The sequence below is a fragment of the Poecilia latipinna genome, unplaced genomic scaffold (assembly GCF_001443285.1).
Source record: "Poecilia latipinna isolate Pla-1442-1.1 unplaced genomic scaffold, P_latipinna-1.0 Scaffold3688, whole genome shotgun sequence".
Lineage (NCBI taxonomy): Eukaryota > Metazoa > Chordata > Actinopteri > Cyprinodontiformes > Poeciliidae > Poecilia > Poecilia latipinna.
In genome coordinates this window covers 1-15293 of record NW_015116304.1, presented here as the reverse complement: position 1 = coordinate 15293, position 15293 = coordinate 1, and the positions used below count along the sequence as shown (strand labels likewise).

The 15293-nt window shown below is 37.2% G+C and overlaps 2 protein-coding genes across 3 annotated transcripts in view; one reads left to right on the top strand and one right to left on the bottom strand.

Annotated features, from left to right (window-relative positions):
- LOC106941471 (cAMP-dependent protein kinase catalytic subunit alpha-like) overlaps nucleotides 1-2213 on the bottom strand; it is a 19021-nt gene extending 16808 nt beyond the window's left edge. The window contains exon 1 of one of the 2 annotated variants that reach the window (XM_015024518.1): nucleotides 1832-2213. In XM_015024518.1, the coding sequence (XP_014880004.1) occupies nucleotides 1832-1877 (46 nt within the window). In that variant the 5' untranslated portion in view covers nucleotides 1878-2213. The remainder of the gene's footprint in view (nucleotides 1-1831) is intronic. The other variant, XM_015024519.1, reaches the window with a different exon arrangement.
- Nucleotides 2214-3754: 1541 nt separating this feature from the next.
- LOC106941470 (tubulin polyglutamylase TTLL7-like) lies at nucleotides 3755-14835 on the top strand. The gene is made up of 4 exons (XM_015024516.1): nucleotides 3755-4017; nucleotides 10784-11173; nucleotides 11498-11629; nucleotides 14654-14835. The coding sequence occupies exons 2-4, from the start codon at nucleotides 11149-11151 to the stop codon at nucleotides 14818-14820; spliced, it is 324 nt and encodes a 107-aa protein (XP_014880002.1). The 5' UTR covers nucleotides 3755-4017; nucleotides 10784-11148; the 3' UTR covers nucleotides 14821-14835.
- Nucleotides 14836-15293: the final 458 nt, after the last annotated feature.

The following is a 15293-nucleotide window of genomic DNA, read 5'->3' as shown; positions in this document are numbered from 1 at the left end:
AAACAATTATATATATATATATATATATATATATATATATATATATATATATATATATATATATATATATATATATATATATATATATATATATTTTTTTTTTTTTGCTTAATTAGTTTTTACCTGTCAAAATAACAGATTGAATGTTTAGAATAAACATAGAAATCTAAGTTATGGCATCGCCCTTGCTTGTGCTTTCCGTTGAATCTTGTTCCAGCTCCAGCCCTCCTCTGCAGAAACCGCAGGTGGCCCGAGTCACAGGTTTGTTAGACAGCGCAAACTAATGCCAATCAGAAAGCAGGTCAAGATCGGGACTCTGCAGACAGGCCACTGCTATGACACAGTTGGGTGGATTAGGCTGGCTGCTCACAACAACAACATGCCCACGACGGCATCCTCCAAGGAATCTATGGATGAGTTTTATTAGATATGTTTGCAAATTAAAATAAATAAATAAATAGTTTAATGTCTTGACAAATCAATTTATTTGTAAAACTCTCATGATGTCAAGATCATTTGAATTTCAAAAGCATGGAAAATTTACTTTTGCATGTGATGGAAAAAGTATTCCACACATATGAAATCAGCTGATTTTAGTTTTATTGAAAACATGGTCTAACACTTTTAGGTTGTTCCAAATCCTATGCAGAATTGGGAATTATTGCACTGGAGTTAATTATTGTGGAACAAGAATTGGTATGATAAGAATTAATCATTATGTGAGAAAAAAAAAATCAATCTAATGACCTCTGCAAAATTCCAAAACTTGACAGCATGATTGGTATTGCTACTTTTGCTATTGGAACCACTGTTGATTACATGAGAGAACAAATACTATCTACACGAATGTCTGCAAAATGTGACTGGATGCAATTACAGTGCAATGTTTGGCAGCACAGTGACTGTATGCATCTGTTTTATTTAGACATTTTAAGCCAAACTGGAGATAGGCACCAGCACCCCCTGCTGACCCCAGTAAGGGACAAGGGTGTAAAGAAAATGGATGGATGGATGGATTTTAAGCCAAAAGTCTATGATAAATCTTTAAGTACTTTATATCTTCACTTTTATAATTATTGCAACAAATGCCACAAAATGTTATGCTAACATTTCACCCCAATATCGCCCTAATACAGCTGTTTTTCACAGATTGCAGGTAGCAGAATACATTTCATATTGGGTTAATAGCACAGTAAGAACATCAGTTTCCTTGATATTCAAATTAACAGCAAGTAACATTTGTGAATATTTAGATATGACAGATCTTGTTAATTAAACATGTGAAAGTACTAAGTGTAAAAAGGATTAGTCAAACCAAACACATAAACTCTAATGGTGGTGGTTTTCAGCTGACTCCAGGCCACGACCTGCAGCTTGTTTGGTGATGTTATCTTGCTTTCAGGCACGTGATGTGAGCCCAAAGTTAAACAGAGAGTCTTGCAGGCTCATCTTAAACACAACATAAAAAAAAATAAATAAAAAAAAACCAATCTATTTATTTAATCAATGGGGTCCTCTTCTTTGAAAACCCCACAGTGAGCCTGATGATGACAAATATTCAAATACCAGCTGCTTTTAGCATTTGTTAACACAGTTTCCAGCTGTAAACATCAGCAACCTCACGTTGTTACGAAAACTGCGAACTCGCGTTGTAGAGCTGTCCTCCCAAAAATGGTTCTTCTGTGCAGCCCATGTTACTGTACTGTCTGCTCCAGTGCTGTACAACTGCTAAAGGATGCTACCCCACTGAATTTTGAAAGCAAGCTCGCAAATGATGATACAGCAAACGTTAAATGGCTGAAAGCAAACGGGATGACTTCCATGTGCTCACCGCTTTCCTGCTCATTTCCTTTCTTGGCAGTTGCTGCGTTTCCCATCGTAGGAAGACAGGGCGATCCACAGCTGGCTAGGAGCGATGATGGTGGCCGTTAGCTAACAGGCTCCTTCGTTAGCTCGATAACAAATTTCAGCTTGCTCACACTGGCTGGTTACAAACACCATCAACGTGCTCTTCTTATGAACAGAACCTGGTCGTGCTCGGCTGGCCTACTTGATGATGTTTATATGTCGTGTCCTTTTTTGCCGTTCATGTATGCCTCTGCTGGAATGACAACATGATCCAGACTTTTCACCTCTGCCTCCTGTCGTCCTGCGCTGCGTTCACGTCATATGGGAATACCCATGGATGCGCTTGATAGGTGGAATGCTGCCTTCACTGACCATTCGGGGGGAAAAAAACACGCATAGAGATTGAGTGGTACATTTAGTCAGGAGTGTGAAGAATTCAAAGAAATGACTCCATGTGTCTATCCAATACTGTAAGTTGTGACACGGTTCTGTTTTCTGATGTCGGTAATTGTCGTGAAAATTGGAATAGTGTCATAGTATATGTGATGATTATAATATAAAATAATAATATATAATATAATATATATTTTATAAGTTGGTCATTTTTACAAATATAATCTCCAATCAAATAAAAATCCCCCTTTCATTATAAAATATCATTGGTGTATAGTAAAAACTACACAGCGTGCAGTGCCATTTCCATTTTCTTCTACAATCTGCCAATGTATTAGCAGTCACACATTATATTGTGAGTGCCAAGTGAATTTAAGGTATATTTATATAACAGTACCACTGTTACTAAATTACTAATCATTGCTAAAAACAAGTTGGAAAGCACTTATTTTCTCAGTTTCCTGTTTACAATAAGATATCCAAAAAATACGTAAATATGGCTAACTCTGTCCAACTTTCCAGTTTAAGAAGAGGACATATTTAATATAAACTGGCTGATCAAAGTACAGTTGACATTTTAATCTTGTATGTGGTGCTACATCAAATTTATTTTTTGTATTTAACAAAAAAGAAAGATTCAAATAGTCATTAAGCTTGCTGCTAGCATTAGTGTAACATCTTTCTACTGGTTGCAACCCCACTGCACACTGAATTGCTTTATCTTGTGTAGTTTAAATGTGTATGTAAATGTTCCATAGTGTGTGTAAATAATACTTCTGGAATCACAAAGGAACACTTTAGACTGTTGCATGTTTCTTTTTATTATCTTAATCTTTAGTTAAAACAAGTGATTAACTTTTTGAACTGTTAAAGGTTTTAAAAAATTCTGCCACTAATACCTACTAATAATCTTCTATGAACATGTCACGTACCTCATAAAAATATATATTTCTAAATATATATTTAGAAATATATATTTCTATTTGACAAAACAATTTTGTCAAATTGTTCTGTCAAAACAGTTTGACAAAAGATACTCCGCAGATGTAATGAGTAGAGAAACATTATGGGTCGAGATAGAATCTACAATGAGTATTACAGCTGGTTCAGAAATTTAACAGTTCCACACAAGAAACCACAATCTAACTGTAGAAGATTTCAGAAACAACACAAAGGTGAGAGTTAACACACATTTTAATGAGCTAAATGACACCTTGATAAACTCTGAAGGAGACGCGCCCATTAGCGGGACGGGATGTTTTTAGCACCATGGCCAGCGACACCGTTGCTAGGCAGCTGTTTGTGTCAGCAAATGGTGAAGGAGGAGCTGCAGGCCGACTTGGCGTTAAACTGAATCCTTAAGAAGCAGACAAGTCTCTCCTTTTCTTTTAAATAGTTATTTATTTTACTCTAACGTGCCGGTTTAACCCAAGAGGACCACAGTGCGGTAAGTGTCTGATTTTGCCATACTGCGAACGCAAACTTCAGCAGTTCATCCACGAACCCCCCTCTTGCAAAGCGCTATTGGTTCCGCCCGGGGACTCGCTCCAGCACTCACAGCAGACAACAGGACCACAATACACTGATTTTACTCTATAATGTTTCAGTCAACGTCATTTATTAGCTATAACGGTGTTAGGCACCACAAGCACTGAATAGTCCTGGAAACACGGTTGGAAGTAGATGCATTCACCAAGGAGGCCTCAGTGTCTCTAAATGGCAGCTGTGTAGTCGGAGTGGGACGAGGAAAAGAGCTACACTGGAATAAAACATACGGTAACGTTAACTGTTGTTTCATCTGAGCAGACGTTGCTAAGCTAACAGTAGAGCAGCCCGGTGTCATTTATAATTAATTATACGGTGTCCCATTTGGGAGGAAATGCTGCTTAAATGTTGTAGAAGCGTTTGAATTAAAACACCGTAGTTTGTTGTCATTCGCCAACATTAAGCTGTTGTACACTGGAGGTTAACAGGATGCCAGATCTGCTTCCCTGTTTGCTTTTCTTCCACCTGACCTATGCAACTAGCTAGCATCCTGTCGTTAGCAAGCCACTGCTAGCAGCTCATTCATAGCAGTATTACACCTGCTTCGGTTGTGGGAGATTTGATTTGTGAGCTCAAGAAAAGCCCCCATCGTTAAGGCCTTGCATGCCAGATTAAAGAATTTTATGTTGTGCTTGGATTAATAATAATAATAATAATAATAATAATAATAATAATAATAATAATAATAATAATAAAGCAAGACATCTAAAGAAGGGGGGATGGCCTGCAATCCTTTCTGTGATCTGGAAGATACCATATTGACTTCTTGCTGAGACAGGCATGGTACAGTACAGGTCCCCCCACTGGTCTTTGCAGTATAAGCCCACTTAATAAATCTGCCTTTAACTCATAAGTCTTTTTTGCAGCAAGGCAATAAGCGCCCAGAGCCTGGCTAATTACATGAGAGGTCTGGTGGTTGGAGATGCGATTTATTTAGTCCTGCTTGTAGTATAGTTTTCACTCTACACACCACATGCTGGCAGATCACCCTGTGGATGGCCAGCCTTGACAGAGCAGATGGATTATATAAGAGTTTAGCAGGATTTTAGCCTTCTCGCAGCAACACACTGCAGAAAATGTAAAATCTTTTTTTCCCCTTTCATGCATATCTTTGAGTCAGAATACTTATTGATCTCAGATTATTAACAATGCTGTTAACTTAAGGCCATATTTGTATTATCACTGAATAGATTCTAATATTTGAGGTCATTCCTTCATAGTTAATGTTTGTGTTTTTCTATATTTAGGCACCTTACCTTTGTATTTTGTTTAGTTATCTTTCCTTCAGTGTTATCCAGGAAGAAATGGTATTGCTTCTGGTTTGAGACACTTTAAAAACAAATATGTATAACACAATATTCTTGCGTTTATTTACAACAAGAAAAGCAACGATTATTCTTACCTCTGATTAATACAGTGAGTATTACTACACATCATTCTAATATATTTTCTAGGGCTGCACAATTTTAGGAAACATTACATTTCCTAAAATTCTCAGTGTTCAATATATTAATATTGAATACTGAGATGACAGTATTGACTTTGATTAATCCACATTTTTCTCAGTACTTTCTTTATTGTGTCTCATTGGAGTCTCCCTCTGATGAGGCACAACTTTCTGATCTAGGTCATGAAAATCTGTCTTAGATGTGTGAATAAAGGACAGTGAAAACTTACCTCAGTTTTAAGAAATATTACTATGAAGCACAGTGTAAAGTAGTGATACTTGAACCTCTGTGTAACACAAAATATTGCACCAAAGTGCTGCTTTGTGATTGTTTGTAGTGATGTTGAACTGAATTGATATTGCAGTGATGAGATTGAGAAACTGTTTTTATTCTATAAAATGTATTTGTTGTCATTTGATTTGATTAATCAACTTCAGCAAAAATGTACAATTACTCACTAAATAAAATTTTATTTTTTGTGCTTTCTGCACAGTTTATTATACCGTTTTGCTGTTTATAGTACTCTATAAGACGTAACAAGCTGATATTTGTCAGGCTAACTGCTTTTAACATCATCACTGTTACCTTAAAATGAGCGATGAGTCATTTGTCTTGAGTTTGTGTTTTTCACACATGAAATTTTTCAAAATAGCTGAAGTTGTCATTATTCTGCTATATTCTGAGAATGCGTTCTTTTTTCAGTATGCTTCATTCTGATCCGTTTCCTATGCCTTAGTTTTACTTTTACTTCCTGTCTTTTGCTCAAACTATTTACCCTCTCATTGTTAGTCCTCACTTCCATCAGTTTTTACAAACTACCATTAATCCATTTTTCCATCTCATATAGCCATCCTCATGTTCTAAAAAAATGAATATATGAATATTGACTATTGATTGTGGCTAATAGAAATGTTCATCTGATTTGTAAGAAAATGGCTGACTTCTAAATGTTTTTTAAAACTATGGAAAGTTAAAAGCATCACTTCAGACGAAACGGTGCGTGGACGTGATAGTGTATTTCAGTACTCTCTGTGGGTTGATAGCTCCCACACTCGTTCCTCCTCTTAGGCGGAAGGAGCCTCAAAAACAGAGCTGGTTACTGTTTACAGGTAATTTTAGGTCCACAATCAATTCTAAACAACACTCTTTCTACTGCTCATACTTTTATTCATATAATAATTTATTTATTCTTGCATTTATTTATTTATTTATTTATTTATTTATTTATTTATTTATTTATTTATGGTGTAACCTGACATCACTCTCCATGACACTTAATGTATCAAGTATCCAGGTGATGGGGTTTATGTTGCTTCTGTGACTAAAATGTTTTTTTTTTCTATGTATATCTATATAAAGAGTGAGTTTTTTCTTATAGTTACATCTTAAAGATGTTGCATTAATACATCTTAAATTTGTATTAATGCAACATATATTCTATTAATGCAACATATTGCATTTGTATGTTGCATACACAAGCCCTAAAGACTTGGGCATACAGCTGGGCATACAGTTCAGACAGAGAGGATCCTGTATTTATACATCCTGCACATTCAGCGCAAAATGAGGCGGTGCGATGTTTCCTTTAGCCTTTTGATTGTGGGTCTGATGACCGCTTTCAAGATGTAACACAGCAAGGAGATAAAACGAGGCCCCTCGGAGAGGGACAGCTTTTGTTAAGATGAAATGTGTAATAGGTGTGACACAAGTTGTCATGCAGAAAGAGCACGCAGTTACAATTTTTCTTTTGCTTTGATGCAATTTTTACACAACTGTTCAAGATATCTTGCAAAGTCGCTCTTCAGTTAAAAAAAATATATATATATATATTTCATCGGAAGTGCTCTTTTGCTTTTTCCTCATAATTCAATGATGCCCGTGCAAATATATTTAATCTATAGTTTAGTTTTAGTGAATATTTATAATGTTACATTTCTATAGAATAGGACAATAAATAGTAACAATTGGTGATGAATATTTGTCTGAACATTTTATTGCAGCTTCCTTGCAAACAAACCAGCATTTGTTGTTCTTTTAAATACAGAAGAACAGAAAGGGGTGGAGAAAAGCAACACAAAGAGCTGACTCTTCACAAAGAAGCCTTTCTGTGTGCTGTGTGGCAGGAGCACACTGCATGAGCTAAGCATTAATAGCCGCTGCGCGCTTGACTTTGCTATGACGGCCTTTTGGCTCCCTCTCTTGGTCAAATATTTGTATTGCATTAGTGGGTTTCTTTGACACCGCTAAAGCTCTTGTGGGTAAAGGAAAAGAAAAGATGGATAATTTTGCAGTAATGTGGAGTCAGTGAAGTTGAAATTGTGATTTACTTCAATTTTTTTTTCATTTCTTTTTTCAACCAGCTGCATACGAGCTGCATAATGAAACCCAACAAACAGAAAATGCATAACAAGCATCCTTCAGCGTAGTTCACGAGGGTAGAAACGTTAATTAGGACATGTTTTCATAATCTGGTTTATTCTGATTGTAGTTCAACAAATTTGAACTACGATCACTTCTTTTTATTTATTTTTTTTTGTCTATTAAAGTGCCTGAACTTCCAGTTATAATCTTCAGTTATAAAAATATTGTATGTTTCATACATAACTTAAAATTGGGTCTCTGTCTTCTTAAGAAACCCCTTCTCTTTCTGCCTTCATGATTGTAATATTGTGCTCCTCCATTATGCCATTTACAACCGTTCTAGGAGCGTTGAACTGAAAAGTGTTCTGAGCTCAGCAGACTTGCAGTTTTCCAGGTGTTTCCTAATTGCTAGTCTGGAGGAGCGGAGTGGGGGAGTTGCAGGGGAGGGTTACTCTGTCAGATGGAAGCCTGGCTGAAGCCTACAGCTTCAAGGAGAAAGTTTGTGGAAATAGACGGGGCGCTTTGTGAGAGCAAGCGTTTAGGCGCTCCCGAATGGTTGCCATGGGAGATTAAAGGATTCCTCAGACATGCTGGAACGAATCAAAGCAAAGTTCCAGGTGTGTTTTTGATGAGGGACTAATATCATAACATGATTTAAAGCTCAATAAAGTTTTACATAATACCCCCTTTTAAAGGTGAGAATACGAAACAACAAAGTTTTTGGCTGTTTTTCTAATAATCAAAAATAACCATATCAAAATGCCATTATTCAGTGGTAGGTTGGTTTTCTTCTTTTACATGCAACGTTTCTATGTCAGATTTTCAGCTTTGTATAGAGACAGAGGTCTTATGGTAGGCAGCGTTCCCTGCATCCTTCACAGAGAGCTTTTACATTACAACACTGGGAGATGAGGGGGGGTGGGGGGGCGGCAGAGTGTCAGCAGTACAGCCAGCCTCTCTTTATCACTCTGACTCTTTGTTGTTGCTCTCGCCCCCCCCTCTCTCTCTCCGCTGATCTCATTCTAGTCCGGATCAATGTCCTGTGCTTACCACAGGCAGACCAAGAGGCTGACAGTGAGGACTACTGAATGATCAAGCAATACAATTAGATTGTTTTCTCACTCTAATTTGTCTAGAGACTGTTGATAGAATCGATGCAGTTGCTTTGTAAGCTGTCTCGTGAGCACATCGTTTTAAGCTCACTGATCCTGTAGCGAAGGAAAGTGGATGTGTGGACTGTGAACATTGTTTGGTGGAAAACACACTATTTAGTGTACTCCCACCACTAGAGGCTACTGTTGATCTCTTTATGAAATTCGAAGACGCACAATAGGACATTGCATGTTATTTGTGAGTTAAGTTGTTTTATAGTCATTGTTGTATTTCATTTACCACTTCCATGCACATTTCCAGACTATTTTTGCATTCTTTGTTCATGTTTAAAGTCAAAATGTCCTACAGCTCTTATATAGTATCTTACTCATTTGCCATTTGAGCGTCAAAGAGACATTTACCAATTTGTGGACAAGGGCAGGTAGTTATAATGATTAATGGAAAGTTTTTACCACATAGTTTTTGTGTGGTTGGCTTGTGACACATGGAAAAAGAATTGGTCTCTTGGGACTACATGGCTTGTCGTTACTTGCATTGCTTGCCAGTGTGTTGCATCCTTATGAGATAAACAGAAATAATGACTTGGAAAAACGACTCTATAAATTTGCCACCATTACTTGTATGTATAAGTATACTTGAAGTATTTTAGAGTACTGAAATAAAATGCGGTTGACTTTTTTTTTTCTTTATAAAGTCACATTAAAATTTCAGTTTCCAGGAATAAATGTAACTAGCTTGTAACTAAACCGACTGTGATAAGGGATAGAAAGAGTCTGCAGTTTGCACACTTTTATGGTAGTTTACATTATTATGAAGTCAACGCAGAGGCCTTAACCATGCAATAACAATATATTACAATACAAAACTATTCATGCCTCTTACATCTTGTCTTATTACTGGATGAGAAGAAGCAGTGCTGATATATTTGCATTATTGTTTTGGAATATTAAAAGACTTTATAAAACTATTTCTTGTTTTAGAAATTTACAATTATGCACTACTTTGTAATCGTCTGCCACATAGAATCATAGTAAAATGTAATGAGATTTCCCAATACAAAGTAGTGTCCATTGTCATTGGTTGTCATTGGTTGTTCAATGACTAAGTGTAAAAAAATAATAAAATCTAGGGGCATGAATACTTGTAAACAAATGTGCATAGGAAAGCCATAGTAACTTTTTTTGTTGCATAAAAACTAAAAGCATAACTTCAACCATTTTGAAACGTTTTATTTAGAGCTGTATGCCACTTTGTTTGGAGTTTGTTAAATTGGAAAATTATTGAAAAGTAATGTTTGACCAGAGATTGTTTTTGCAGAAAACCTTTTAAGCGGGGTGTGGTATTATGTATTATTTTCAAACTTTGTACCATGTTATAATGTTATTTCCTCTTCAAAAACATATCCGGGTATGTTTTTGATGTGTGTGGCTTTGATTCTGTCATGCATGTTGGAGAAATCCTGCAGCAGCAGCAATTAGGAAACACCTGGTGTTGTCGAAAATGAAGAATCAGAACGTGAAAGTAACAGAGCTAGTTCAACGTGTTGCTATCCTGAGAAGTGCAGTTCTAGAAAAAAAAAACCCCAAAAAAACATGACCTGAAGCTGAAATCCCCCCCCCCCCTCCAAATTCTTGTCACTGAGTCCTTTTGCTGCTCAAATGAGCAATACTGGTAATTCGGACATAGCAAGACAACAATATCAGATTTCATTCCAAAAAGGTTTTGAGGACAACCGCCGAGTTGGGCGGCTGACTGATGCTAATTTCCTTGAGGTAACATCTCAATAAGCCACTGTGAAGATACCATCTGTTTGAATCAAGTGACCTTGTAGCCACACGATTAAACCCAGCAGGCACTCGAAACAATGTGATGCTCAAAACAGCTTGCTTGAGTAGTCCATTAATATTTTCACCATGATTCCATGAAATCTGGATGATTCCAGCCGACACAGTACTGAATAATTGAATTTTCAGTATTGTTTGTGGAATTTCTGAGCTTCATGCCGCTCGTCTTTGATTGGTTAGATCACTCTAAACTTTGCACCTATAAACAATGTTTTTTCATCTCCTTCGCAGGCTCTCTGCCCCCTTGTCCTCCCCTTCCCTCCCTTTCCGCCCTGGCAGTTGTAAATAAGTCCAAGCCGTGCAGACCCCTGAGGAATCCTACTCCCCTCCGTGCCCTTTCCCACCGCTGCTACCCATGCCGAATCCCCTGCCCACTCAGACTCTTCTGCTTATGCCGCTGAAGCAGGCCAAGGAGATCCTCAGATGATCCATCGGGCTGTTCTGAACCACATCGTCCACGCAGCCGGGGACAGGCAAGAGTAACTACTGCGAGTGTGAGAGAGCCCTTGGAGGGGGTGCTGTGAGCACCTTGTGAGGCCCGCCCACCAAGCCTGGCAAAAAGCTTGGTTTACCCCTTCTCTCTTTTAGCCCCTGAGATGCCCTCCCCTCCTAATGATGGAGGTGAGTAAGAGAGGGTCATGCCTCTCAGGACTGACAGGGTCAGTGTATTAGTTGCTCACGCTGAATTTGTGCATGCAGTGTGACATACTTAAGTCTACCTCCACACACACATCCACACACACTGAAACTGTAATAATTTAAGGATTATGATGTATGGAACTACACCACGCAAGATGAATAATCCACTTACATTCTTCCCCCATAAACAAAACTCTCTAAATCCCCTGCAGGAACAAGAAAAACACATTAGAGTTCTGCTTCCCTCCCTGTTCTGGAGCACAAGCTGTGCTTGTATCTAGTTATGCTGTGTGTTATCTCCTCCAGAGGATCAAGGAGCGTCCCCCGTGAATGTCCCATCTGTGGGTCCCTACCGGAGCAGTGGGAAGAGGAAGGCGCACAGCAAAAAGAAGAAGGGAAGAATAACCGCCAATGTCTCTGGCACCAAATACGAAATAGGTATTCTACCTCAAAAGAAGTTCCGACTTCCTTGGTGTCATAATGACTGCACAAGTATGTGAAATTAAAAAAAGAAACATGCCAGTGGGGAATCTAACTACAGGTGCATCTCAATAAATTAGAATGTTATTGAAATGTTAATTTATCTCAGTGATTCAATTCAAAACTTGAAGCTCATATTATGTTAATGATGTGGTTAGCGTTTTGAGTGTACACTTTTTTCTACCACACTTTTCTTCCTTCCACTCAACTTTCCAATTGTTATACTTAGTCATAGCACTTGTTAAACAGCCACCTTCGTCAGCTATGATCTTTTGTGGATGTTGTTCCTCTTCCAAAATGACAGCGATTGTCTGCCAGACATCTCTCTAGCCAGCATAGCATACAATCTCTGTAATAGAAATGTTTTTATTGGTTTTGTGTAATATTCAAATTTTCAGAGAAATACATAATAATACATACAATATATGAAATGACACAAACATTGAAACTAACAGAGGCAATCAACTATCACTCTGTTTAAAGAATTTATCATCTGCAAGCTTTAATGTTCCAATGAAATTCATTAGTAAATTAACTTTTTGATTGTATTTTACATAAATACATAAAAAGAGGATTTGCTGCTCTTCATAGCTTATAGGCATGACAATTGGTTAGATTAATCAGTTCTAACAGGATTATCCAAACTGTTTCCATCACTTCTTTTCACTACATTGGTTCAGAAAACAGGTGAGAAACAAAATTTACCTAAATAGACAAGTGAAAAGCCCTACAAACAAAGTCTCCCTTGAAAATTCTTCTATGTTTTCGTTTGTTTTGTAGAGTAATTTTCTGTTTACTGCAACTGCACTGAACTAAATTTTTATTGAATTTGAGGTTTGTTTTTCCTCATAAGAAAATCTAATGAGTAAGGGAGTTTAAGCCCGGTTCCTTCCCGTGGCTTAGTGAGTTCTGCAAAAACACCACAAATCCGACTCTAATGTTTCCTTAACAATAAAATCTGCCGAGGTGGATATGTTTTTGAGAGAGCTTGCTTTTCCTTGTCTCAAATTACACCCAAATAGTTGCAGTTGAGCTAAACAGCTCGCACGGAGACAGTTCAGCCATATGTGCTTTACATAAATCTTCTGTGGGGCAATTTAGCTTGGCGGTGAGTTGTTGTTCTTTTCAGTTTGAGATTAGCTAAAAGAGCACGGTAAGCACTCCTCTGAAGGTCAATATATTGTGTGGCAGCAGAGTTCTCAGGGGTGAACTACAACCGATGAAAGTAAGGAGTCAGCAGCAGCGAGTAGAAGTCTGAGGCAGTCGGCATCCTGTCGGTAGACGGGAGTCCAGCTGTGAGTCAGTCATCTAACTGTGACGGGACCCTCACAGTGGCCATTCTGAGGGTAGTTCAGGCCTATTTTGAGGGAAAATTAACACCGCAGGCCAGACGGATCGCTTGTTTTTGCTGTTTTTTTTTTGCCCCTCTTTTACCTTTTTTGAGAACCGATAATATCCCAGGTAAAGTTTTATGATGTGAGAAAATAGGATTTGGAATCTGCTTTGGGCCCATTCAGCAGGGAAATGCATGCTGAAGCACTTAAAGAGGCTGTTTTGTGAGAATTGCAAGAAAAGGATCAATTATTGCCCTGCCGTACTAGAGGACCATGCTGCTAACCGTAAGCATATGTCTGCTTTGATGTAAATCCTCGCTGTTCCAGTTAGCAAAACACTGTTAGTCTCTGCTGACATTAACAGATGGATGAAGTCACATTGGAAACATTTATTTCCCCATTCAAGTGCCATCACGCAACATTAGGCAAGCCTTCTCCAGGTTTGTAGACGCTTTCAAGAAATTAATTAATACTTTGTTTTGTTAGGGCATATGAATTTTTCATTAACTGCTGAATAATGAATACTTGTTGGATTAATGTCCAAGTGGGTTGCCACCTATCTCTCATGCTATACGGTTTCCGGTGGGATTTGAATGCATTACAGTCAATTAATTTATCTTTTTCAGGAGAGGCTTTACGATTAGCTGCTGTGCTACCATTTCATGAATAGTAAATATTGCTGTGAGCTTTTTGATCTATGACCTCCCAGATTCATCTCTTTACGAATGCACAACAACATTTAGGCCTAGCAAAATGTTTGAGTGAAATATTGATCTGTGACGCTTGGTTAGGTTCAGGATTTATGGGTCAGAGGGAGAGCATGTTTTATTTATTTATTTATTTATTTTTTTTGCATCTATAACTTTGAGCTGCCTCGCTCTTTAGAACATGGCTGGTCAGTTTTTAAGAGGTATTTGTAAAGATACGGTGACTTGCAGGGTTAAGTATATATAGTGTCCATAACCTTTAAGTTTTTTTTTTTAATCTTTTTTATCCTTTTGTCAATTATCTTCAAACTGTAATTAATTATTTTTCAGATTTTGAAGTATAGACCAATAAAAAGTACTGCAAAGTAGTGTAGGGAAAGCGATGCATGGTTAAGGTGTAGTGTGCCTTTGTAGTCTAACCCAGCTGTAATTGGTACCTTTTGTTACTTTCTCAAGGAATGGCTTTCTCCTTGGCATATATCTATAAAATTCATAGTTGTAGCCTTCACAATTAAATTTTTTTTCTTGACCGATTCTCCCACCTGAGTGGCGCATTTCTGCATTTGCTCCAGAATTACCACCTCTTAGCAGCTAAAATAATTTAGGCCTATGCTAACTTTATTTAGAATTAGATTAAATTTCATTTACATATCCATCAATTTCTGAAAGGGAATTGTTGCACTAGATCTTACTGAAGAGTTTTAGAGTAAAGAGTTGTGTATTGTTCTTCCTTATAGAAAATATGCACTTCTTTGTGTGATCTATTTTGTTGCAATAAACCCGACAAAATTTGAAAAAAGTTGAAGAGATATGAATGCTCTTGCAAGGCACTCAACATGTTTATTGTGGAGATTCTAGCTTCTTTGTGGTATTTTTTATTTTTTTATTTTTATTTTTTTTTAGAATAGATACTAATGTGTTTTTTTTTTATTTTTATGCAGTACGTATAGTCACCAGGGAGATGGACTTCATCAAAGCACGGGATGATGATGAGACTGCCAACCTCATCTGGAATGACTCGGCGGTGCAGCATGAGAAAATTGTTGAGCTCAGGAACTATCAGGTAGACACAACTGGCCAGTTTTTAAAAGTTGAAAATAATGTTTGAAAAGATCATTTGTTTTCTTTGAATATACTTAGATGAGGCCCAGTGCATGTTTATGGATTAAGAGAATATTTGTAGTGCAACGTCCAAGAACAGAATGCTGATTCATTCTCATGAAATGTTTTCAGTGTTGGAATAAAATGTTTTAGATACACTTTTTTTTATAGAGGTTGAGTGTTTAGCTGGCAGAAGAAGAATGAGTAAAAGGGTAGTTTCCAAAAAGAGAAAAATAAATATGTTTCCTAAAAGTTAGATTTAGGAACAGAATGGACGTAAGCAATGGAACAAACACGTTATTTTTTAAAATGAAATATAATTTTATTCTAAAAAAACCCAACTAAAGATTGTTTCAGGTAACAAACTTTCAAACCATTAAAAAAAACAGTTACAGTTGATTATTTTTATAGTAAATAGCTGAAAAAAAAACCCCTTCAATTTGATAACTTGCAGCCCTGTGTAACTCTTCTTATTATGTT

Bases quoted from the DNA above. Each gene is read 5' to 3' on its own strand.
- LOC106941470 (XM_015024516.1), top strand. From the start codon at position 11,149: ATGCCCTCCCCTCCTAATGATGGAG. The intron at 11,174-11,497 runs GTGAGTAAGAGA...TATCTCCTCCAG, and splicing joins CTCCCCTCCTAATGATGGAG to AGGATCAAGGAGCGTCCCCC. The intron at 11,630-14,653 runs GTATTCTACCTC...ATTTTTATGCAG, and splicing joins TGGCACCAAATACGAAATAG to TACGTATAGTCACCAGGGAG.